Source organism: Poecilia mexicana, unplaced genomic scaffold, assembly GCF_051168715.1.
Source record: "Poecilia mexicana isolate PSO_F unplaced genomic scaffold, ASM5116871v1 scaffold_2, whole genome shotgun sequence".
NCBI lineage: Eukaryota > Metazoa > Chordata > Actinopteri > Cyprinodontiformes > Poeciliidae > Poecilia > Poecilia mexicana.
In genome coordinates this window covers 14,299,109-14,326,529 of record NW_028263371.1, presented here as the reverse complement: position 1 = coordinate 14,326,529, position 27,421 = coordinate 14,299,109, and the positions used below count along the sequence as shown (strand labels likewise).

The 27,421-nt window shown below is 40.0% G+C and overlaps 1 protein-coding gene across 2 annotated transcripts in view; it reads right to left on the bottom strand.

Moving 5' to 3' along the window:
• The window catches only part of man1a2 (mannosidase, alpha, class 1A, member 2), a 110,649-nt gene that overhangs the window by 58,975 nt on the left and 24,253 nt on the right, over positions 1 to 27,421 (bottom strand). For both annotated transcript variants that reach the window (XM_014996737.2, XM_014996736.2), the window contains exons 3-4: positions 26,406 to 26,667; positions 11,324 to 11,420 (exon numbers count right to left, since the gene is read on the bottom strand). In XM_014996737.2, coding sequence (XP_014852223.1) covers positions 11,324 to 11,420; positions 26,406 to 26,667 — 359 coding nt within the window. The remainder of the gene's footprint in view (positions 1 to 11,323; positions 11,421 to 26,405; positions 26,668 to 27,421) is intronic.

Genomic DNA, 27,421 nt, shown 5'->3' with positions numbered 1-27,421 from the left:
TGCTGTGGAAATTAACTGTACATATAAAATATGCAGATCTGCAAAATGTGAAAGCATTACAGTTGAAACAGCAGCTGTTTGTAATGCAATATTCCACCTGCTGATACTGAGATAATGAAACCAATGTGAGATATGGTGCATCTGAAGCTGGTGGATAACAGAAATGAGCACAACTTTTATCCCTAAAACAATAAAACCTCGCCCTCCTTTCTCTGCTGTTTGGGAGAGTTTTTGGACGACCCCGCTGCCCTGCACAGCAGGAGAATCCTCAAACTTCCTGCTGTCTAATTTGGCCACTGCAGGCCTACTAAAAGTTTAATCTGCAAGCAGGTGGTAAGGAAGCACCGCTCAGGGAAACAGGAGGAACCTAGAGTAGAAGGAAACCAACCGCCAAATCTCTAAAGACTGACAAGTATGATATAAATGTATTTATTTTGTAAGACCAAGTTATTTGTATATTAAGGTGAAAATAGACAATTTAGACATGAATCACAGATAAGCAACTACAATAAATACATTCTGAACATGTCAGAATTTGACAAAAATGCAGCGGAGAGGTAGGGGAGGCCATCTATCGCATCATTTATCGCATCATTTATCGCTATAAATTTCTTGTAAGAATATTGATTTATCGTCACAATAAATTCCAATTTATATTAGAAATATATTTTAAAAACCCATAACTGTGTTGAGATCGTTACTTTTACAATTTTTTCAACAGTTCAATAGGAGTATCAACAAATAGCAATACATTTGAAAATATGATTAAGTGATACAAATCATACTTCCCTGTGTGACTGGTGTCCTAAAGAAGAGAGTTACAAATATGTTTTTTCTAGAGCTGTATTTGTGTTTGTGGGGCTATAATTGATGGGCCATGCAGTCTTACAGTTACATAAAAAGTAATAAACAGTTCTCATTGTTAATTTTATTGTTATCACAATCAGACCACAAAATATTATAAAACTTCAAGTCCATATTGCCAAGCCCTATAAATAAGAATGGATTTTCAGTAGATCATTTCAAGGTGATAAATTTGAACCTTGAAAGAAGGTTGATAAATCGCTAATTTAATATGATTTTGCTCTCGTTTTAAGTCGAGGCCTTGTTTTCTTTAACAAATAATACTTAAAGTAAAACAATACTAGAGCTGGATGACAGGGCTGAAAAACTTATCACAATTTGAGCATTTCATAAGTCGATATAATTATTGATTCAAGTTTTTTTTGTTGTTTGCTTTAAATATCTAAAACACAACCAAACTGGTGACGTGACTTTTCCTGTTTAATCCAATTTTCACTTGACATTATTTTTTATTTTTAAGCAGTTATGAGGCCTGGTGGCAAAACCTGAAGCTGCTGCTGCGACAGTTACTCAACGCGTTGTTGCTAGGTAACCAAAGAGCGGGTAAGCCCGTTCTAGCTCGCTGTGACGGTTTAGTGGCTAAAGCCTTTTCCTCTGCCTGCATCCCCCAGGATGCTGAGCGGTTCTGAAACGGAGTTCAGTGAAATTATTGAAAATAATATGCCTGGTACATATTGTACCAGGCATACAATATGTACACATATTTAAAATATGTGTTAAATATGTGTCTATTTTAACACATATTTTTATTGATGTATTGTATTACTGAATTAAACTCAAGTGAATTTCCTTTTTCATAGCTATTCAGAACTGGAAAAATGCCAAATTCAAAACTCCACCAAGTTCCTCAGATTGTAGAAACTCTTCTAATAAAAGGAACTTTCTAGTATATAACATAAAAATAGGAGAAACATCAAAGATAAACTGTTTCAGGAGCACAATCTTGAAGGAGTCTAAACCTCCGACGCCTCAACTTGCGCTCCACTTTAAGCCGTCAGTATTTTTGCTGGACAGCTCCAGCCGGATGGTGGAGGAAACCGAGAAGGATGGAGCTTAATGAGAGGCAAGCCGCGCTCGTCTCTTGTGTTCTCCCCTGAAACTATGATCTCTGCTTCCCAGCGTCACCCCGTTTCTCCCTCGCCTACACAGGAAGCCGCTTTGCTGCCTCCGGCTGTCATTATGAAGTGATCATTAGTCAAACCTTCATTCTCTTCCAACCCTCCTACTGCCACGGCGATTAAGACATCAGCTATGTCAGTGTGTTGTCATTTTCACGCGAGCGTGTTCCCGTTTTATTTAGTAGACCCTAACTAACGTAATTATACCATTAATTGCAAATGTGTTTTTATAATGGTAGATTAGATCTGGAGGCGGATGCGTACCTCATGATCCGGCAGGTAGCAAACACGAGGCGAAACTACAATTTTCTAAAGGAACATAGGAAAACATAGGGATAAAAAGAAAAAAAAAACAATGGCTGGTATGTTTTTAATAATACGTAGAACTGAATTATATCTGGGTTAAGAAATCAGGAGGGAATGGCCTTTAATACAATGAAATACACATACTGGTCCTCCCCCCATTAAACTGGCAGAGTAGCTCTATGAATAAGCTGTATTGTAGCAAACAGCATGTTCCAGCACAGTTCAGCCATGAGCCAAACAACTGGACAAAGAGCCAAGACCAAGCAGCAGGGCGCTGGTGCGGGGGTAATTAAGGTTCAAATGCAAAGCTTAGGCTAAGTTGGCCAGCATGGGCGAAGCTGTGAGTGAATTATTTACTAGATAATCCTGTGGTGTTAACTGGAAAAGCCAAAATAAAAGAAGGAAACGGCTGAGAGAGGAGCAGCGTCTGCATTACGACGCATGAGGCCCTGTTGCCTTCCTCCGTTCCACCATCGCTTGTGAACAAAGCAGTAAGTTAAAGTTCAAGTTATGGTCAAGATTTGACCTGAAGAGGGAATGTTCACATTTCCAGAAGGGAGCTATGGGAGACCGCTGCCCAAAACTGACGGTAGTTTTGGATGTTGATTTGGAGAAAGTTCCACCTTTACACAACATTGCCAATACACCTCGAGTCAACTGTAGTTGTCATGCCAGGCCACTAGATGGCGGTGTGACTTTTAGCATGTCAACAACATGCATGCAATTTTGACCCTTAGCTTCCATATCATTGCAACCCGTCTCCATTTCCCTTTAACAAAGTGCTCATGTAACACATATGTTCCTCATCAAGAGTTGTTATAAACTGAACAGATTAAACAGCACAACACACCAAATATCCGCCATCGTTTTTGTTTTTATCTGCCCATGGATGTGTAGAATAAACCCTACAGACATGCGTTTTCACACCAGAGGAGGACTTCACATCTTCGAAGTTGTTTTTACAGAAAAGTTTCACTCAGACCTGGTTTAAAAGTGACGGCGTGAGAGACTCTGGTCGCTGATGTCGTGCAAACGGGCCTCCGGATCGCAACAAAAATGTTACAGCTGAACTGAAGAGTGGTCTCGTGTAGAGAAGCTGGCACTCCTCTCTGCAGAATCACCTCTACAACAAGGTGATTGAAGCACCGCTTTGGCACTGGGGGCTATGTCGGCCGAGTTTTAGGCCTCGGGCTCTTCTTTTTGTTGTGAAGCACCTCATCATCAAGGCTTTGATCCTTGACTTGGTCTGGTTTTGTCTGAAGAGGCAACAGAAGGCCTCTTCACCGAAGGCAGGTGAAAGGCATGTCGACTCCTGACATTATGATCTGGCTCTGAGGACATGGAATGTCATCAAGTCCAATCAATCACACAACCATTCTCTCCCAAAGAATAAACCCCCCAAAAAACTTTAAAAAGCAAGAAATCCAGGAAATGGATGATTCACACTCCTTGAATCATCCATTTGCCTTGACAATGTAGGGGAGAAACTATCCAAGCACAAAAATGTGCTAACAACTGAATTCACAGATGAGTTCAGCGTTTCCTACAACCAACCAGGAATGAAATTTGACAGTTTGGCTGGCAGTAGAATAAAACTGACCTTTATCTTCACTAACAACTAATCCTGGCTGAACTCTTAACTGGGGCACAATGTGAAACCTGTATGTGGGGGGGGGGACCTACATCCAACATCCCACTGGGCACAATGGTACTTGACATGCTATTGGCTGGCGTACGCAAAGAAGCCAGTATAGAAGATGTATATCGTTTCCTTGGAGTTGATTGGCTGTACTCACAAGAGTGAAGATAAGGAAGACTTGGTGCCAAGACGGTTGTCACTTTATATATGAATGCATATTAGGCTATATTTAGTGTTTGAACAATTAATAAATAGGCAGTTTTCAGAGGGGCTCCATATATTAGCTATTTGTGGGCAGCGGTAATCCCTAATCCCGTCGGCAGATGATGCGTCTACCGTATCGTCAACAGATATGGATTGTGAAGAATAGTCATCTTCAAGTTATCTACTAAATCAAGGAGTTAATCCTTCTAACTGATTGATTTAGTACACAGCGTTACTAATGCAGATCTACAAACAAGAACTAAAACTACAGTTTTGATGCACATATCCCTAGACATTTGAGGGACATACTATTAAGCTCCATTGAAGAGGAAGCTTAATACAAATTTTAAGCAATAAAACAAGGAAAATAAATTTGAAATGCGTAGAGTTGTCTTTTCACCTCACCGTGTGTTAATTAAACCAGAGTTCAGGCATGATATGTCTTCAACTACCAAAGCAATCTCGTAATGGATGAGGCAGCTGTCATGAATAATAAGTTAAGCTACTCCAAGTGCTGAGCTGACGGGGAAGTCAGGTGTCCAGAAACGCATCCCAGTTTGCATCATCTCCAACCGTCCACCTCTTACATGCCGGAGGCGCTCAGAGATATATCAGTTACCGTGAGCCTGTTACACTACCGGTGGGAGAAAGCCAGGAGTCTGAGATGTGCAACAGTCACCAGCAGCAAGTTTAGATTAAACAGGCAGTGAGCTTTCTGCAAATCCAATAAAACAACAAAAACAAAAAAAGACGTTGGGTAAAGTATGGAGGACACGTATCCGGTTCACCAGAGAATTCCCACGTGTTTTAGGAGACAAGGCTTGACCCACTTCAATAAGGTCTGCAGAGGTCAAAATGAATTCTACAGAAAAAAACAACAACTTGAAAGATAAAATAAAAAAGAGCCACATCCTGTGAACCGACAAGATCAAGCTCAAGATGTTGTAGAATCCAAACGACAGAAAAATGCATTGGGATTTAAGCCTGTAGTGATAAGCAATTAATCAATTAACTGCATCATAAAGTAAATTGAGCTCATTAATTTACATTCTGACGAATATTTCTTTGAAGGGTAATTTTCAGGGCAGCTGTCAGTCCATTTCATTCATGGTTTCGATTGAGTGTGGGTTTTTATTTCTTTTCTATTTATTAGAAAATTAGTGATTTTTGGTTTTGGACGCTTAAAATGTTTTCCAGTTTCAGTGCGGAGAGTTCTAATAATCAAAATTAAAGTTTGTTCGTCTTTGAGACGGTATCAAAACAATAACGTTATGGTTTACTGGAACAATTACTGGGACAATTCATCATCCAGTAAAATCTGTTAATCTGGCAGGCCAGGTGTACTTGCACCGTTATGCTGTCTTCATTATGTTACTCCAAAATGGTCTCAAAACAACAATATTATCGCAATAATTAACTGGGACAGTTTATCCCAGTTAAATAAAAGTTAAATTGTGGCAGGCCTGTTGGGATCGTCTATATTTAATCTTTAATCTTACAGGGCAAACATAAATGTTAATTTCATATCAGTTAAATCAGGACATTTGAAAGTATAATTCCATGTGAATATTGTGTATGAATAGTTGCACCATTTTCTGTTAGAAGAGTATTTTGGTCTGCTTGGCTCCGACCGTACAAGCCGTCCGTCCCTACTCGTATGCCTTTTGAGGGTTAGTGCGACTGTCTTAACCCGTTTTATACTATACTTCCTCTACAAGAGCATGAGTCATCTTTGCTTGAACCATGTAGCCCCGAGATAAAGCCACTGTTAGTATCTCTGCTCAATATCTGCACTCTGTATTCTCCGCAGAGCAGCTGCGGAAAGAGAAAACAAATCAGGACCAGGCAGTGAACTCAAGGTTATCTGAGCCCAGGGTTGCAATGAGATCTAAAGCCCTCTTGTTACCATCCTGGCCTCTCCTTTTCTCTCTGGACAGATAAAGGCTAAACAGCCAGGCCAGCGGTGAACCCGCTGCACATTTTTCTTCATAATAACTGCATCGAGGCGGTTTGTAAAGCTCGAGTCAAGGAGGAGGACTGGTTGCCCATCGGCAGGAAACGCTGTTCTGTGAAAGTAAATAATAATAATAATAATAATGATAAATAACTACGTATGACCAGATCTTAAAGGGAAGAGAAGTGCTGAGTTTGATTCTAGAGCAATACGAGTCGAGTTTGTTTACCATTTAAAGACACTGGTTAGGGTTTTCCTTGTCAATTCAGAGCTTCAATTTTCTTAAGTCTGACCTGTCGATTCAAATTTCTTTCATTTACAAAACTATAAGAAATACAAGAAAATCTCAATGCAGAATATTGTTGATAGAGGAACTACTCCTTATTCTAATAAAAAAATGACAAAACAAAATTTTTTGTAGAGATTCACCGATCTGATGTTGATATCTGTATCGGTCTTGGTATCGACAGAAATTCTAGATTGGGTATCGGTGACGATGTGCCTGATAGATAAGGGCAGATCTATTCATATTGTATCATTTATTTAACATTAAAGTTGGAATACCTAATTCCACTTTCTAAGCCATTTAAAGGTTTGTTGCAGTTTGTTTTTGTCAGTTTCCGTTTCTTTATAATATATTTTACATTGGCTGTTACTCTCCTAATTGGACTGACTGAATAATTTTAATTTGTTTTAAATTGGTGAATTTAGATGTGCTGTACTGGTGCAGAGTTATCGCATACATTTATTCAGTGCATTTACGCCTGTTGAAAAAAAAAAATATATATATATATATATATATATATTTTTTTTTTTCAACTTAGGATTTATGTTTTATGTAAAAAAAAAAAGTTAAACTAGAAAAAGGCTTGCAACAGTATGTTGTAACACATTGCACAAAAAATGTGCAAAAGGATAAAAACAGGTTTCAAAACCATCTTTGACCCATTATTTTTATTCTTATTGCTTGTTTTTAGAAAAATTGCTAAATTAACTTGAAAAAAACTATTAAACCAACTCTATGTTATAACACATATTGCACTAAAAATGCACAAAAGGATAAAAATAGGTTTAAAAAAAAATATTTGCCCCGTTATTCTTCTTAGGGTTTAAGTTTCTAGATATAAAATTGTAACCTTATATTAGACAAAAGCTTGCAACGAGCTTTGACACTCAATCTAATTCTATGTTGCAACACATATTGAAATGAGTTTTATAAAATGCGTTTTACAAATAGCGGGGCTAGCTGCCGCTCTGTCAGAATTAGTCATTGTTGCATCTAAAATGTATCCCTCCGTCTCCTTGTTCTACTATTTCAAACCCAACCACACACACCCAATCAATACGGCCACTATCTGACAGCAGGCAGGTCATCGCTCATCAGTATTGGAAGTGGGTTCTGCGACGAGTGTAACGCTTTACTCATTGCCCTCTGCCTTCGCGACCCAACCTGTGAGTAATTACCAGCAAATCCCCCCATCAGCAGCAAGTATGGAAAACAAAAACAAGAAAAAACTCTTTTAGACACATTAGGAAAGAAAACAGGACACGCTCGAGACGAGCAGCGAAACCGACAGGAAAACCAATAAATGCAAAGACTCACACAAGAACACATCCATCTAGCATTTAGCAGCAGCTCATAAAAGCAACATAGGCGCCTGCAGCCAATTTAGCGGGCGAAACATTCCAATTTGACACAAAGGCATCATGACGCTGCATTCACACGCCGCTATAAACAGTCTGCTAAATTGGACCCAAATATACACACAAAATTTGGAAGGTCTAGACTAATGTGCAAAAACAAACAGTAATAAGCAGTGAGTAATGCGCTGGTAGTAATACGTGTCCAGGAAGTATTCACGGTGCTTCAATGTTTCCATATTTTGTTACTTTTTATTCCCCAGGTTGTAAATCTGGGGAAATCTGCAAGAAATTTTGAGGAAAAAGATTAACTTAAGACAATTTGGAGTTTGGATTTAAATACTTTCTAGATGCACTGATCCAATCCACAGAAAAAAGACAAGCATTTAGAGCCACAGATCCAACAGGTGTATTTGAATTCCACTTGATGAATAAACTTTAGTTCAGCTGGTGCTCATTTAGACAAATATCAAGCACCAGAAAACACATTTATTCACCGAACAGAACAAAGACGTGATTCGCACCAAGAAATTGACTAATGACCAGGATTAGTTTGACCACCCTGACTCGTGACCATCTGTTCAGAAAGTCATAAAAACAAACTGAATGCAGCTCATACGGGTACTAACTGCTTGAACTGACAACATGAAGAAAGATGACTCAAACTCATTTTCAGCATCAGTAAAGCATTTAGTCACGAAATCTGCAAAATCAAGAAGATGTAAGGAGCCAATTGTGGTTGATACATGATAAGGAAGAGAGCAAGAGTTTCATGAAACAACAGGAAGGCCAGGTGCAAAACAGTAAAATCAACTTTGTGATTTACATTACAAAACCCCACTTTCACAGTTCACTGTGCTCTGTCACACAGTGTGACGTCGCCTCTGGTCCTAATATGAATAATTACTGAGCACTCACTGAAAAAAAACTAGAAAAAAGAAGATTGCAACTCAAAACCAAAATGAAATAAAATGATCAGAAGGGCAACACTTTTCAGATAAAGGAGCAAGTCATCAAAATTGTCTTAAAATTTGAGAAAGAGAGAGATACAGAAAAAAATCTGGAAAAAATAAGTTTAAAGTCTTTCATTAGTTTTTTTCTTTACCTTAGTATTTGCATGATTCTATTTACATTAATCTCGCTTTCTCTTACACTTGAATTTCTCCAATGTGGGTCATTAGAGCACATGTCACATTTTATTCTAATATCCTTTAAGGAAGTGTGACTCACTTGTGCAATCATTGTGTCTTATTATACCTTATGACTTTAGCATATGCTTCCATTTGCTTATGAATTTGAAGATGATGATAAATACATTTTCCTACTGACAGAAAGGATCATTCTAGATTTAAATAAGTTGCATTTCAAAAACAAATATGGAGAAGATACCAAACGTATTTTTTACAGTGCAAGCGAGGATTTGGTCCATGCAGGTGTATTCAGCAGCAGCGCTGTACAATTTCTGTCTTTCTGGACGTTTTGCTGAATATTTTCTTGATTGGTTAACATTTTCCTGTGTTAATTCGTCCCACAGAAGAACAGAATGTTGCGTGGTTCTGAACTTTGAAGTCTGGACTGGACCGGCAGAACAACGGCTGGGCTGTTCGCGAAGCTAATATTTAAACAGATAGCGTTAGCTTACGTCAACCAGGACGTTTACTGGCTCATTGTTGCGGACAGAGAGGCTTTACAGACCTAGCGTAGCGTTAGCTTGTAGCGTTAGCACAGCTAGCATGTGACATCCTGGTTTGTATAGAAAATACGTCTGAACAACGCCTTTGTGTTAGCTTTTTCAGCTAACGAGGCTCACGTTTTCTCGTAGTACTTGCCATGTTGGCAAATATATAAAAGTCAGTTTGTGTGGATTTTCACGCAAATGAGTATCTTTTCATTTTTCTAATATCATTTATAGACAGACAGACATAGATTATACTGACAACCCTAATGACGAGGGTGTGACCCGACTGGATTTATCCGACTTTCATTAGAAACACCAAATGGTGAACACACTGTTAAGAGTCTCACTTGAACTTCAAGGTCCTTTTTGCTTCACTAAAGCTTGTAAATAAGTTTTATTTTTCTGTTTGAAGTGTCTTTACATAAAAGACTGCCATAAAAGCCACCGCTCGTGTCATAGTTTTATACTTTTATTCCCGTTCTTTTTTCAAAAAGTAGAAAACAAATCTCTCCTTCCCACTTCAGGTTTTGTGATTTGTATCATCACAAGAGCACAGCTGCAGGGGAGGATAACAGAAAACAGCATCTGAACTTCAAACCTCAGACATGAGAGGCTGTATTGGATTGACCCCTCAGTGGGAAAAGGAGCTCTGCCAGCAGCAATTTCTCATCAAACAGGAAACCTCTGGTGACAGAGACCTCGCCAGGTCACCGCAAACAGAGTGGGTCTCCAGATAAAAATATTAGTCCTGCGTAAAATAGTCACTGTTTAAGACAACAACTGCTCATAATAATCACTGATTGTCCGTTCCATTTATGAATATTTGAAAGGATGTAATTTGATATGCGGCCTCAAAGCTGATTTAGCCTCACTCCTTAAACCTGTTCACATTTTTTTTTATTTCTGTCACAAATAGATACATTTTGCTGATGTTTTATGTACTAGAACACAAAGTAAAGTTGCAACTGAAATATCAAAGGAGACTGAAATTTCTGCTCCCCTTCTTCCCTCTACAATGTATCTGAACCTCAGATGGGGTCAAAAGCGTAATTTTCAAGTCAAGACATATTTTTAATTGGATGCCAGTGGAAAAGGGCACATTTTAAATCTTTAGGGTGACATTTTAACAAAACACCTTCAAATGTGGTTTTTAATTAACCACATTTTGTAGGGCTCTGCTTTATCTTCTGTTGCCTCTTTGCTATAGGGGTGTACCTCAGGGTTCTATCCTGGGCCCACTGCTTGTATTTATTTATTTTTAACAATCTCTTGATGTTGGGAGCTATCCTTTGAAAACACAGAATTCCTGTCTATGCATGTGCTGATGACTGTCAGCTTTATCTACCACAAACACCCAAGAAACAATGCAAATGCAATGTTATTAAAGACCAGGAAAAAACAATCTAAAATTATAAAAAAAATAAATTAAAAAAAACATGTACCCACTTTATATGGCAAAAAAATATACATTTTACTGCATTTCTATACTTCATGTTGCTTCATCACATAATATGCAATGAAAATTTGTGGCTAGTACATAGAATGTTGCAAAGTCTATTGACAGTTTTGCAAGGATGTGTAGAAATAAGAAAGAATCACACAGACGTACAAAAACATTGACATTCATGTGACTAACATAAAATGCAGTGCCCTTCAAAGTAAAACCACTTCTGAATCCAAAAGTATCATTCAACAAACTACAAAATGCTTTTTCATTCACACCGACTAAAGTGATGTAAATCCTGCTGCAAGCATTTCATGTGAACTTCTACATATAAAAAGAAAAGAAAAATGTCTGTGTGTGTAACTGTTTAAAACAGAGTGTGTGTGCAGTCATGAGTGCATCCGATTGTGACGTACAACAAAGTGCCAACGGTTACGGACGGCAGAGGAAGAGAGAGGGTATGTGTTCGACTTACCGAAGATATTTGTGGAATGTCCTTTCTTAGCGAGGGGCTTCAGCTCGTTGTGACCCCATCCGTATTGTCTGTAGCTGTCCCAAGCGTGCTTCATCATCTGACAGAAACAACAAGCACAAGGAAACGTTACAGAAGGTCCTGATGTGGGAGGAATCGCAGCTCTTCAATCCAGCAACTTGACTGGGTGTTGGTTACAGATTTATTCTATTCCAGGCCAGTCACAATAATCAACAAATCAATTAATTGAATCATAAATTAAAATGAATGTGATTATTTCCATGTGGACAGTCGTCAAAGAGATGCTGCTCTTTAGTAGTGTTGAAAAGTGAACTTTTTGAGAAACGGTCAGTACAAAGCTGTTAGTTTGCTCTACCTGCCTGTTCTCCGCGTCTAAGCTGAGTATTTTTTTGGATGTGATTTTGGTTGCAGAAACTTCCAAATCCATTTTAATTACTGTTATTTTGGTTATTTTAGATATTTAAAATGTTCTCCAGTCCCAGTGTTAAGAATTCTTTACAAAACTAAAGTTGATCCTTATGATGGTATTACGTGAAAATAGTTTTAAAACTTCATTATTATTGTTGGTTGCAATATTTTTCGGAGCCAATTTATCGTCCAGTAAAAATGTGTTATTGTAATAGGCTGATTAAATTCCTAATTTGTAGGGATGCACAATATTATCGGTACGGTATCAGCAGATATTGGCTGTAAAATTTAATATCGGACATCGGTCATTCCGTTAAAAACACAACAGCATAAAAGGCAACGTTGTTGTATGACAAACCAGTGACAATGGCGCCTGCAGCACAGCACAACATCAAATTTGCACTGTTTGATTGTCATCATCTTAGAGCAGGGGTGTCCAAACTTCTTGCAAAGGGGGCCAGATTTGGTGTGTTAAAAATGTAGGGGGGCCGACCTTGGCGGACATAGAACAGCAATATATTTAAACAAATTTCAGCAAGCCATTCTGTGTTTTACATTTACTTTTTTTGTTTTAATTTCAGCGATCTTAAGCATGTCTTTTGGTTCATTTGAAACATGCATAGCATATGCAATTGAATATTCACTTAAGACCTCTGTCTAAGACCTCACCTTATTGTTGGGGTTGATTATTTAAATATTTTCTCTATACAGTAGCTGTGTTTTAAAATATGGTTACTGTGTGCAGTGACTGGTGTCCTAAAGAAACGTATTGCAAATTGAAAAGTTTTTCAATAGTATGTGTGTTTGTGGAACTATAAATGCCGTGACACACAGCCACAGCCATAGTTACCCAATAAAAGATGTAATAAATAGTTCCTAACAGGCTTGTAACAATAAAGTTTGGTGGATGATCAATTGTCCCAAACGTGATTAGGATTAACAGTAATGTTGCTTTGAGAATATTTTGAAGTGATGAAATGGTAACTGCATAATGCACATTCTCATGGGCCAATAAACTTTTAATGAACATTCAACACTGGAACTGGAAGACATTTTAAATATCCAAAATAAATAAAACGGAAACATTAAGTAAAATGAATCATGAAAGAGAGAGGAAAGAGAAAAACATACAAATCATGCAAATGGAAATTATTCAGCTGTTTTAATTTATCATGCAATTGATTTGTCGCTCGTGACATGGCGTCCTATCATCACCGTTATCGTTATCAATATAGTACTGCAAAAGTTTTTGTGTTAAGACTTTAAGTCCATGGACTAAAATCAACAAAAAAGCAAAAAAAGAAACGTCTTCCCTCGTCTTACTAGTGAAGAAGAATAACGGCCTGCCTTTCTCAGCTAATTCACTGACTACATAGACACAGAGGAGCTCTTGCAGATAGAAGAGTCAGTCTGAGCTGGCAGCCATAACTAGGCCAGCAGAATCTGAACCAGCCTCCAGCGCACAGGAGCTGTGAAGAGTCTGACACGGCAAGCCTACGCCGATCAGACCCTCCGTTCTCCCATCTTCCCTTGCAGGCTGCCTCTGCCACGCAGGGCGTGGCGTACCCAGTCCCTTCCCCCCCTCCGTTCAACCCAGTCTCCTTGGAGCAGGCTCGAAGCCAAGCTACTACCAGACGATGCACAGGAGGAGCATCACTGTGTTCTGAGACTCTAGGCTTTTCTGTGATTATAAATCCAAAAAACAACACACAGCGTGACGCAGACACTTTAAAAACGCCGACAGGCTCGCGCTGATGCGGCTTGATTGGCTGTGTCATCGGATTTTGATTGGCCCATATGCCAAGGACAAGCAGTACAGAACTGGGCGTTTGGCACTGTTGACAAACTGCTTATATAGTAAGGGGACTCCAGCATACTAATTGGACATTAAGATACCATATTCTAAGATTGATTCTGACAGCCCACCCGCTTGCCGTGGCTGCGTCTTGGGAGCCACATGGAACAGCTGAGGGGGGGTAAATTGGTTTGAGGCGGCCCAAGTGGCCGGCTCGTTCTGTAATCGGAGCCAAATCTCATCAGGAAGCTGGCAGCAGAGCAGACACAAAGACAGAATAACCTACAAGTCTTAATATTGAACTTTTCCACCTTTTGGATTGGTCTGAACCTACAAAAACTCACCAGCAATGTGCTACCTCATGTATTTTTTGTGCAAAGTCAGTAAAAAGTTATGAAAATGAATGTGTTTTTTGGGGTGGGTGGGGGTTATATCGGCAAACTTCCAGCATTAATCAGATTTCTACCTAGCGGTAGAAGCCAAAAATGAGGGTATTTGTATTGATGAAACATATTTTGAGCGAGAGCAGAATGGCACTAGGAAGTCTGAAGGGACAAAGATTGCTCCATTTCTTCTAAAATGATTACAGAAGACAAATCAAATTTCAAACTCACCACAAAATACCCAGTTTGGCCAAATTTAGTGATTTTTCTGTGAGGCCAAACAAAATGTCTAGGAAAGTATCTTTAAAGGGGCAGTATTATGTGAAATCAACTGTTTTTCAGCTTTACATCATGTTATAATGTTCTTCCGTCATCAAAAAGATACTTGAAGTGTCTTGATTCTTTCATTCATGTTTAATAAATCCTTTGGCAACCATTCAGGTGTGCAAAACGCCTGGGTGGACCTAGCTCCGCCTTCAAGTGTGTGTTGAAGGGACTGAGCACAGAGCGCCGTAATACAGCTCAGCCTATTGGAGACGTCTTGTTTGGTTGTGCCAAGCAAGGACACTTTAAAACAAGCCACAACTGAGTTGAGTAACCAGAGACATTAATGTTCTGAATATAAAAGGATCAAAAGGGATTGTTGATTCAGTGCCCTGCAGTGTTGACCGCCAACCAGATGATTATGGTCAGGAACGCTTGACGTTGGACGTTTTGTGCCACCAACAGATGTTGCCTGTTAAGCAGCCGACAGCCACCTGAACAAACTCTTGAGGTAATGAAAAAAGAACAAAAGGATGAAATGTTATGTTCCAGTTTAGTAGTAGTTCTGTATTTTTGCTTTGTTCCACGTATCAGAATCAAAACACAATAATATATACATGTTACAAATTAAAACTAATTATTTTTGAAGCCATATAGTAGCCAAAACCTTTTACATGTTTCAGGATTTGCAGATTCAATATTTTGAACAATTTTCTGTGGGATTTAAAATTTGCAAATTTATTTGTAGAGTATACCTAAAATATATAAAAGGCAGCTTGGAAATCTGCAAAACTACTTGACATACTATTGATTGTCATTTACAAACCACCCAATCCAAAAGCATCAATTACTTTCCTTGGTGCTGATTGGTTGTAGCCCCAAGAGTGGAAATGAGGAAGACTACAGATGTTAGCTTCTGTGGTAGCGCTAAGATGTGTGTTTTAATGCGTAATAAGATGTATTTGGTGCTTGAACTAGGAAAACGGCACTGGTCCCCAACTCCTTCGAATATTGGGGGTCTACTGTAACTGCTGCCATTTTAAAATGCAGTGTCTTTTTTTATTCAAGGTTATACCAATGACAACTTATTGAAACGCCTACTTTTACATTAAATATAGCATTTGTTTCAAAGACAGGTTTCTTAAAGATTTTTCAGTTCCTGCATAAATCTAATAAAGCAACGCTGGACAGCTGAGCTGACTGGCAGAAAAGTTAAAGTCCAGGGGTGACCTGATGTTATTAAGGTCAGGATGAGCGAAATTTAGTTTCCTCCATCACCAACGCGGGTGATGTTCATGAAGCTGAAAGAGTAAGAAGCCACAGATATGGATGGCGCTGCACTGGATGAAAATAAGTAGCCTCACGTCATCTCATGAATGCATTTATCCAAATCTAAGTACATTCTGATTGTTTTTGCTAAAAATATTCTTCAGGAATGAAACTTGCAGACTGAATTGGAGGTAAAAATTAGCAATGCAAGAAAAATTCACAGTTCAAGAGCCTCATGTTTCAAGGTAGCTATGAAATTAGTTCTCAATAAGTTTTCATTAAACTCTATGTAGTGTTGCTATGCACCAATCAATCGGCCTGTTCTACAAACTGCACTATTTTTTCTTGATCAACTCCAATCGGTGGTCAGTTTACAAAACAATGAAAAATGGAAATTTGCTTTGTTTACATTTAAAAAACAAAAATGTAATGCTGACCTCAGAATACAAACACACCAACAAATACTTGATGTACCTTGTTTTGACTTCAACAACTGGATAAAGTTCAGAAAATTCTAAACCTAATGTAAAATAAATGATAATGCACGGCATAGAATTAGACCCTATAGATCAGGCACATTGCCAACAATACCTGAATACCAGATCAGTCTGGAAATGTACACATTTTCAACATGAATGAGATCTCAGCTGACTTCAAGCAGAACTAGGAGGTAATCCTCCACTTAGCATAACCAGGCAAGAACTTCAGCGTAAGCAGAGAGCTACATGGAAATGAAGGCTAGTCTAGGCTTTTCCGCCTCTTTCCCCAAAGGAACAGCAATGAATTAAACCCCCACGTATTCCTCTTGTGCCGCACACTCATATACAGACACGTTTACAGGGTACGGAGCATGGATAACCACGGGGCCGGGGAAAATTCATAAATCCAACCAAAAGTTGCAAACCAAGGCCGTTACTCGGGTGGTTATTAGGAGGAAGAAAAATCCATCTGACAAGCCGTTGGATGTGTGAGGAGCTGAAGAGCTGAGCTGGAGTTATGTGGCGCTCTGACTGACCTCCGGAGTCACTGTGACTGATTTACAGCCCCCGTCCCCCTCTGCCCTCATCTTTCTCATCTCCCTCCGACTCACCCCTGGAGGCTTCCTATCTGGGCTTTAGCGGCCAGGCTCTTTCACAAGATGCACAGGGGTGGCGAGAGAGTGACGTGAATTGCTTCTTGCAGTAAATACATTCAGAGCACTTAAGCAAAGGGCAGCAATAGACTCACCGTGAAATTGAGGCAGTGACGGAGTCCGTGCTGGCTGGTTTCAAGCTGCTCTCAATCTAAAGGCTCAGTAAATATGAAAAAAAAAATATATATTTTTGGAGCTCATTAGCATTTCTGAACAGTTTTAATCGAAGAACAAATGTGGGATTGGAACTGGACGATAGAAGCACCATGACATATACCCGCTGTCCTGCTCAATTCAATCTGCTGATGGCTTCTCTAGCTGGACGCTGATTAAAATTTGGCCTGATAAAAACTACTGGCATCATTACACAACGTTATGGGAGATCTGCCACTTCCAGGCATGACTGAGTGAATATTAAGCCAAAGTCCTTATTAAAAACAGATTCTTTTCTTCCAAGGAGATCTTTGCTGGAACTCTTGAGTGATGAGTAAATAATGAGAATCTATTACCACCCTGGTTCAAAACTGTTTAAATAAATCACTGGATAAATAAAGCCTTTCCTTGCTCTAGATAACAGGGGAAAGCTGTAAAAAAAAATACAAAAGCAGAACGCTACAAATGAAAACACTTGATAAGCGGACTGCAAGTGTGAAAAAGCAGGACGTGTGGGTTAGCAGTTTGCCATCGTGGAGCTTTCAAGACTTAACAGCATGGCAAGAGAAGCAAATGTTGCCAACATTCAATCTGGAGAGGTTCACAAGAGCATTTCCAAACAATTAAAACAGTTCTACAGTGAGAAACATTGTATGTTGGAAACAAGTAGGATTGCTGCCAGTCTTCCTAGGAGTGGATATTCTGGCAAATTTACAACATCCAACTGTGCCAACCTCAGAGAAACTGTAAATTGGAGATTAAAGTACAAGACATCCAAGAGAGCCAAACCACGCATCATCTTAGTGAGCTAAATGTGATCCCATTTGAAAGATAAAGCTTGACTGTTGATACAGGACAGGTTTCCTAGGCCCCCTTCATTCAGTACAATATTACAGTACTGAGATCGCCCAACAAAGTCCATTGATTGGTGAACAGAAAAACGCCAATCAAAGGTCTTGCGTCAAGTGCGAGACCTCCTAGTGCGTCATGTTTGTCGGTGCAGTACTATGACATAAGGTTTGGGTTCAACCCTGCCTGTCCAGAGACAGTCCAACTTGTGGTGGAATCACTCTCTTCAATACTCCGGATCACAAAACAGCCTACGCAACCAACCCATGCTCAGTGAAAACAAGGCAAATGTGTTCCAATGATCCAGTCGAGGTCCAAATCTCAACCTGATTGAAATGCTGTAGAGGAACCGTACAGAGCTGTCTAGAAACAAATGCTTCCAAACTTCAAGAAAATGAATCAGGCATATAAAGAGCTGTGGGCCACAACAATGTGGCAGACTGGTAATGCTAACCACTTCATGTTGACCTATGAGTCTGAACAAACCAAACAGGAAAATATGCCTTATAAAATAAACAGATGAATTGATGATTTGAGCTTTAGAGGATTTTAAAAGCTTTACGTCTATTGTTAAGTGCCTCAGTCAGAGCAGCATCGTGAATTGTCTTTTGATGGCTTTATGCTCTGCACTCAGCAATAACAAGAGGTCAAAACGTGGAATCTGAAAACACAAAAAAAAGCCAGTCTGAAAAGAGCGATTATCATCATCATTACTACTCTGAAGGTCTCCCTCTCTCCGTCTAAGATTTCCTCCAGCAAATTAAGAACACAGTGTCTTGACAATCAATATACCCTGATAATGTCGTCCTCTGAAATCCCTGATCTATTACACCCAACAGAGAAAATGTCCACCATCAATCACAGGCTCCCAGTTCCCTGCAGTGCCTTTTTCCTCTAACAACTTATCAAAGTTGTAGAATTCAAGAGATGACTTTCTTTTCCTTGTCAAGAGAGAAAACTTTACCTTAGTTGATAAAACTGTCTGGGCATGTTGGGAAAGTTTCCTCCTTCTACATTTTGAGCAAGAAGACATTTTTCAGCAGGTCCAGGTGCAGAAATGTTGACACATTTTACAGAAAAACCCCCACACACATACTTATAAAAATGGCAAAAATGCATGCTGGGATTTTACCCAAAGAGAAATCCTACTGAATATAGTCATATTTTGTCCTTTTATCGGGCTAATAACAGAGAGAGAGAGAAAGCCGACTTGGAGAGAGAGCTGTTGCACCGAGGCAGGAGCCCAGAGGGGGAACACGCCACCACAGGGGGACTCCGTCTTCTGCCAGATACAATGTCACTCTCTCTCAATCACCTGAGCTCTTATTGGTGGAGCTCATTAGGTCTGCCCTGTACTAACGACAATCAGGACTCTCCCAGTTTTACAGCCTCAGAAAGGATTAAGTAGCAGCTCTCCAGTGAAAGACAGCCCATCTCTTACTTCTTAATACTCTAATAAAGATCTATGGGCTCTAAACAAGGGCTAAGGCGAGTCTAATACAGTGAGACTTCAGACAAAAACATAGAGATGCCTGGGAAATTCAGCTGGTGATGAAAATCAGTTTTCACCCTAATTGGACTGATGAGCAGTTGGTCTGAAACTCAAAAATCCAACACTTTTTTGATCAGTCAAGATCAGAAAAGAGTGCTACAGAGTCCCGCTGAGAACACACTTCGGTTTAGAAGTTGTTACTCACTAAATAACACTCAAAGTTAGCTTTTGTTAGCACCAGCGACATGTTTATCACCAAGTCAGAAGTAGCACAGAAATGTGAGGAAATTATTTTCCAAGAAGGATGTGAGTTGTTCACTCAGAGTTTAGCACAGCAGAGTTTGACATTCCTCGATCCTGGTCATTTCGCTTCTTCTCCGTTCTACTTTGGTACTTTTAGTCATATTGTACCCGAGGTTTTGGGAACAAAAAGCAGCCATCCACCACAAACACCAATTCCTACCATGGCTATACCTCCTTAATTTGTGAGCAGCCCAACTTACCAGAAGCCAAATGCAAGAGGGCTAAACACCCTAGAATCAAACTGCTTTATTTTATCATTTAGGCTTTCTGATGTTGACTATTGTTCATCCGACCATCCATTGACTTCCTCTTAATCAAGAGCAGGTCACGATGGCTTTGAGTCTACTTTGGCAAAGGGATACATCCATAAGGTGCAGGATCTTGAGTACTGGACTTGGCCACCCAAGTCTTTGACTAACTTCTTCAGACAGGAAGTAGCATCATCTCTACTGCAATTTGCCCTTTGATGACTATGTTCATCACCCTATCTGTTCAGCAGAAATAGATTGTTAATGTTAGATTAGTTTTATTTATCGGACTAATACTGATATGTTAAAAAAAAAAGGCCAATACCAATGTGTCGTGGATCCCTACTTTCTATTATTGTTATCCCTCAGTTGTGAGACAATTGACTAATACAACAGGATGTCTCTAGATGAAACCTTTAATGTTCTGCAACTAAATAAAAGAACCTTGCAGTGACTAAAGGAGAAGAGATTGTTTTAGTATTCCCCTGGAAAAACAATGAACAATAAAAGTGTACATTTTAAGGAGCCACACAGCAATAATCTATGACTGAAAAGGGTAAAAAGCCCAAACAACTAGAAGGGAAATTGTTAAATATGATGTGAAAAGCGTAAATGAAGAGTAAATAAAAGATACAATGATGGATGAAAATATAGCTGCACACACACAAATAGAGTCAGGATGGAGTAATGTTCAAGGCCGTCGGTCAAACATCGTTACGAATCCCAAGCAGAAAGGAAACGGAGTGACTGACGATTGCTTGGTGTGAGGGCTGAAGGAGATGATGTGGATATCTTTCCCTGCAGATATCTCATTCTTTTATTGGAAACCACTGTGGTCTCCGCACGCACCGACACCTCTGGATAGTACCTTTCAGGCTGTGCAGAGATGAGGCCGCTTCGGCCATTGATTTTTCTGGACTTTGCAGCCACAGTCCATAGCTCTGCGGGGATGCGGCGTATGCTCCAGCGCCAGCCGCAAATCTGTAAATCTCTGCCTTTCTCGCTGTGAAGTCACAGCTGAGCGAACGGTGAGCCAAATCGACAGGCAAGCTCCAGGGAGCTCCAACAGAGCGCCCCCCTCCTGATGAGCCAACCAGGATCATTTATAGACTTTTTTCTCCCCCCCTCCCCTTTCCTCTTGCCTTTGCAGCGATTATGCACTGCAATTAGCCGTAATCACCCGCCAATTTTGGGAAGGCTGAATAACTTCGCTAAGACAGACTTAATCAGAGTGGGTCTGTAAAGGTGAAAATGTTCCATTTAAAATTTGTGTTGGGAAAAGAAGACTTCTTTATTTACTAAATTATATTTAAACAGGATTTGGCACTTCCATAAGCACATGAACATAAAAAAAATAAAGCACTGCAGATTGAAGATAAGCCCTGATCAAAAGCGCTCCACAAAGGAATTGTTCCTATCACATCTTTTTATGCATAGAGGGTGTCTCATAAAACAGCCATATCGCTACACAAGCTGCCTCTGACTATTCATAAATTACTAATCGAGTTGGTCAAGTTGGGTTCAGATGGGTTAGTGCGGAGTGCTACCCATAAAATGTATTCAGAAGTGAAATAAGAAGCACAAACATGTATGAAGCTATTTACAGGGGCAGTATTATGCATTTTCCAGGCCCGTAGTGTCATTTTATAACCGATATAAATGACTATGTTACCATCTGTTATAAATATGCTGTACATATCAAATATGACTTTAAATATGACTTCATGATTTAATGCTTTGAAATTGGGCCTCCATCTCTTTAAAAACTGCTCTGATATAGTGCTCTTCCACTAACCCTTTAACATTTTTACCAGCTCAATATAACTTGAAGGAGCTCATCAGGCATTCTACTAGGTGTTTGCTAATTCCAGCTGGCTAGTTTGTAGGAGTTGAATGGGGGAATTGTGGAGGAGTGCTGCTCTGTCAGGTCCAAGTTCTGAAGCTTGGAAACTGCAGCTCCAAGGAAGAGCTACGTCCTCGAAGGCGAGGCTTGGTCCACTAAGGTGTTTTCAGTTGCCATGGAGATTAAAGGATTTCTCAAACATGGATGAAAGAATCTAGGCATCATTCCAGGTGTGTTTTTGATGAGGAAATAACATTACAACGTGATGTAAAGCAAAAAAAAAAAAGTCGATGTTACATAATACTGTCCCTTCAAAAAGAAATAAATCGAAAAAATTGCAGACATGTCTGATTTATTTTGGCTTTCACAATCACGTATTCACAAATTTTATTGTGGAATGCAACTCCAGATTATTTGTGGAGAAGGCGCTTCCTTAAAAAACATAAAATAAGCATTATTCATAAATTCATAGAGGCAAGCTGTGCTTTCAGAAGGCCATTGTTGAAATCGGTGTTTTCCAACCAATCAGAAGGCCTCTAAAGTGAACCCAATTGCTGCACACCTGCAAAATAAAATGGCCAAGGCTGGGAAGCTCTGCTTTCTGTCAGCTTAGCCACAACACAGCTGCTCGAAAGAGCCGGGAGAGTAGAAGAAAAAAAAAAGAAAACACAGTCTGCTGCCATGAAGCGTTTTGTCACGATAACTACGATACAAGCAGCCTGCAGAGTGGCAGTGACAATCAGAAGCTAAATAAGTCTCCATCACCACAAAATGGGAGAGAAATGAAAACTTTTAGCAGGATGTCCATAAAAGCAAAAGGTTTTATAGATGGATGATCAGATCACTGCTGCTGTAAACCGTTTTCTTCTTCTTCTTTTTTCCACCACTTCAGTGTTTCTGGAGCTGTTGTGGAGCCGTTCGGTCTCCCACAATGCCGACCAGGCGTTGTACGGGGATCGCCGGGCCCCACAGAGGGACGGACCCCAGCTGCTTCCTGAAGGTGAGCTGTGCTATGTGGCACCGAGTCCTTTCAACATGTGGGCTCGGGGGTGGTCTCCATGGAAACGGCTCGTTTGCTCAGCACATTAGCAGATGCGCAACTGGATTGAGATCTGGGGTCATTTGGAGGCCAAATGTGCTTTATTGTACTGCCAAGAGAGAGTAATGTGATTCTTACTTTTGTTCTGCTTCTATGCGTCGTCTGTATTGTGGGGGCGCCGTGGGGGAAAACCCCCCCAAAAAACAAAAAAACACAAACGCTGTATGCGCTGGGTTTTTACCTTAGAATGGCCAACTCTCTGTTATTCCTGTCAATTTGATACAGTAGAGGCTTCCACACTTCCCATATCTGTGTCCTCTGTCACTTTTATCAGCAGTTAAAACTGTTTAATCCGTTATTAACATGTAACCTGTTTTTCCGAGCCGCCTTTAAACGCAACATGGGCGCTACGACGCTCGCGCTGGGTTTCCACCTGTGAAGGAGACCTGCTGCTGCTGGGCGGAGCTACGTAGGTTTGTGTTAGAATCACGGCAGCAAACCAGCAAAACGCAAAGAACTTTTCACAGTTTTTCCCTCCAAACTAACCGACTGAGTTGAGTAAAGCTGTTGGATGCAGGTAATGTTAGCTAAAAGATGACTAGCTAATATCAATACAGAACCTTAAGCTTGTTAACAAGTAGCTTGTAGGCTACCGATGTTGTCTATGTTCAGCTACGATTCATTTTGCCCTCAAAAAAGTTGATTTAACTAGTTTCTACTACGAATATCTTATACAACTGAAATAAGACTGTCTGGAAGATATGTTTGAAAAACGTATCACAATATAAGGATTTCATGTCAGTCGATAGTTAATTATTGATTGTTTTTGTTCGTTTGTTTTACGTATCTGACATGATCCACAAACTGGTGGTGTGAACTTTCCCATTGTTTTTTTCTTCACATCTTCTCGAGATCTTCTGCTCGTTTTCTCCTTTCGCCGCTCTTTTAAATTTTTAAGCAGTTATGAGAAAACAGGTTGTTGCTAGGTAACCAAAGAGTGAGTGAGTTAGTTGATGCCACTCATCGTATTTAGCTAGCTGTGAGCAGCTAATCTTTCTCCTCTGCCTACGTCCTCCCAGAATGCTACGGGGTTCTGGATCAGAGTTCGAGGAAATTATTGAATATTCCATCAGATGTATTACTGATTGATATTTATCATGCGTTTACCACAATACATATTGTTATTGATGTATTACACAGACTTAAATAAGATCAAATTAACTCACAAGTAACTTTTAAGCAAAATACAGGAGTTTGTTTTAAGTCAGTAATTCTTCAATATTGATAAAAAGTTGTAGTTCAACTGGCAGATTATTTCACTCATAACATGAGAAAAATGCCTTGTTAAAAGTGAAATGAGCTGCCAGCAAAACTACAATGTTTCCATCAATATTTTTTTTATTCAAAACAAACTCCTGCAACTTGCTGAAAAGTTACTTATAAGCCACTATTCTTGAAATAAGAGAAAACTAATATATTTGAAACTAGATCTTGTATTCTTGCAGTGATTGTTCAATAAACCAGCTCTGACTCTGGCGCCAATTGCAGACACTTTCTGTGGTGAACGGTGTTGCCAGAATGGGCTGCTTTTGAACACATTTGGCTGGAAAAGAAAAACAGCTTTGGGCCGGCTGTGAAAATTTGGGCTGCTTTTCACAACATTTAGTGGGATTTTAGAAAATGTTCAGAGGAAAATGCTTTTGAAATAGTTGTCATGTGGCAGCAAAGCACAAAACATGATGTTCCCAAAGCAGCGTTGTGAAATAAAAAGGACACAGTGCTACAAAACAAACTCAATTCTCATTGTGTCCGTAGAGTCAAGTCCTTTACCACTCCAGTTTTATCTGGTTCTGGTCAGGAAATAGCAAAGGACAACCAAAAATTGTCAAAAGAATCAAAGTTATTCACTCAACCTGTGAGTGGTCATAATGTTATGCCTCTTCATACTTGTAATCCAGTGTACATTTTCAAATAAAATCTCATTTTAGAAATTCCCAATTATGCTAAAATGTAACAGCAATATGCAAATTCACTCTTTTTTCTTTTTTTTTAGCTCTGAGTCAACAACATTTCATAATGCGACAGGTTAATAGAGCTGGTAGCGTCAATAATTACATTTATTCCACTACAATCGTTTTGAAGAGTTGTGTTTTGATTTGGCTGCTGTCAAACATTTCTCTGAAATGTTGCTAAATATGGCAAGAAAGTTGTTTAGTTGGCAACAGTCGACTGTAAGCGTGCAGACATGAGCTGGAGGGAGGGTCTGCTGGTCAAACGCCTCTCACAGGAGCAGAAGACGACTGTGGTAGATAAGATTGTTGAATAATATCTGCTTCACAAATACCGGTGCCGATAAACTGGTCAGCTGATAAATCAGTGCACCCCATCCTGATTATGCTATGAAATGCCACCAAAAATGCACATAACTAAAAAGGAAGGTTCTGCTCCATGGAAGTGATTTACTGCTTTCTATCTGGATGCGACGCTGACGAGCTCATCGATGCTGGATCATCTCAACATGCGAGCCAAAGAGCAGCCTGCAACCCGGATAGGAAAGAGGAACGGCTCCCATATTCCACTCACTCAGACTCTTCTGCTGCGTGTTATGAGGCTTTCTCCTTGGATTTGCCAGGCAATCAGGAAAGGATGGTAGGGAGGAAGGGGGAGGAGGGGGAAGGATTGTGCTGCACTGTTGCCCATACAGCTGCCTCATTCTTTCTCATTTGGGGGTGTACGGCATTCTCTCTGCATGGCAATTATGAAAGGGAACAAAAGAGGCTTTTAGAGACAAAGGCAGTTTCTGGAGAGGAGAGGGCCCGCTCCTCGGCACAGCGAGCGTTCCGACTCCGAGTGCCGTTTCATGAGACGCGACACGAGGCAATTATGCGAGGAAACTTGCACAGAGAGAGAGATGGGGGGGAAAGGAAGGAGAGCAGAGAGGAGAGAGATACGCTGGGGCTGGCATCGCGTGTAAAGAGAGCAGCACCAGATAGCACCATCTGCATTCTGCACATGCACTGTCTGTCTGGCCTGCTGCGGCCTTCACCAGGCGCTGGCTTGGAGACAGGGCAGCAGGCGACGGGAGGAATTCAAGCGTGAGACGTACAGTCGGATGCGCTCTGGCTCTGTGGGTCGTAGGTTGGGGCTGAACCGCACCGCACCACTCTGAAAGCAACGTTCATTAGACGCCCGTCAATCCCAGAGAGGAGTCTCAGTGGATGTGAGGATTTAAAAAGGATAAGATATTATTTTTTTTCCAATTATTCATCTGAGAGAAATAAATGGGGAAAAAACTTTAAATAAAAGTGTGAGTAGGCCTTCTTATCCCAACGTTGACAAGTTATACGACATACGAGGAACAGGGTGCCCCAGTCAGAGCACAATTCTGTTTTCCTGACTACTGTATTTTCCAGAATATACTGCAAAACACATAATCTTACTAAGGATTTCTTTTCTAGTTTCTAGTGCAAAATATCTTTGAGCACTTGAAATAAGATAAAACATGAATGACTTAAAACTAGTGCAGCAGTTCAGCCTGCAGGACACAGGCAGAGCTATAAAGGAACGGTGTAGTTCTGCAGAAAAAGCTGAAAATTGATGTCCACAAATATTCTCCGTTTAGTCTGACGGAGCTTCAGCCATGTTTTAAAGAAAGATAAAACCAGGGAGGAAAAATTGCAAAGTATTGACCCAGGAAGACTGAATATAAATGCCAACAACACCTTTTCTTTTCTTATAAAACCCCCAAAAAGCAAACTCTAAAACACAATAATCATCCGACAATTCTTCACTACCAAAGCTTCAGTCTGCCAACTAGCCTCCCAGTAAAACGCCGAAGGTTATCGCTTTAACACATTACCACAAAATCCAACAAAGACATTCTTACCTCTCTGATCTTATCCCGCTTTTCCTTGGCGTCCGCCTCAGGCGGCTCCCCGTCGCTGACTCCGACGACCTTGGGCATGGGGACGGGCGGTAAGGGTTTGGGCCCCGCCTCCTTTTTCTTCAGGTCCTCGATGATTTTGGCCTTTTCCGTCTGGATCTCGGCCTTCACCTCCTTGCGAGACTTGCGCAGCTTCTCCTTCGCCTCCTGCAGCGCTCGTTCGTGGTCGGCGCGAATCTTATTGCGTAGGCTCTCCTCCTCCTCCCTGTGTGGGGAAAGGAGAAACAGGAAGGTAAGTCCTAACCGCCACTAAGTGGGTTTGCAGATTGTACATCTTAGAAAAGCAGAAGTGGAGCCTTCTGCGCAACTGACAAAAATGCAGTAAGTGGTTTCTGGATGGTAAGTCAACATAAAAACTTGTCTTTTCCAGCAGCCATTGTACAGAGCAGACAGCAGTAAAACCAGCTGACCAAATGTGCTGGAGCTCAGCTAGAGTTGCTAGGTAACAAGCGCAGTGTCCATCAAATGTGACTTCATGATCGGGAGGATTTTGAAATGCCTCATTTTCAAGACACCAAAAAATATAAACTTACTGTCAAAAAATGTTTGGGGACGCACCGATCCACTTTTTTCACTTCCGATACCGATATCTGAGGTTTAGTATCGGCCAATACCGATCCGATATGGAAAAGCAGAGCTAAACGGAATGTTTGTTTTTTTAAACATACATAAATATACTGAATTACAAATTTGTTTTAACTCTGCACCAGTGCAGCACACTTAAATGCACCGATAGTTTCACAAGCCTGGACAGACATGGAAAAACAACTTTAATCTGTTTAATCAGTGATATTAGGAGAACAACAGCCAATATAAATTAAAGAAACTGACAAAAACAAAAGGTTGACTTTCTTGGTCAAAAGTAAATAAAAACTACAAACCTTGTTTCAAACAGTTCAAAAAGTATAATTAGAAATTCTAAATATAATTAAATAAATAAATAATATAATATAATAAAT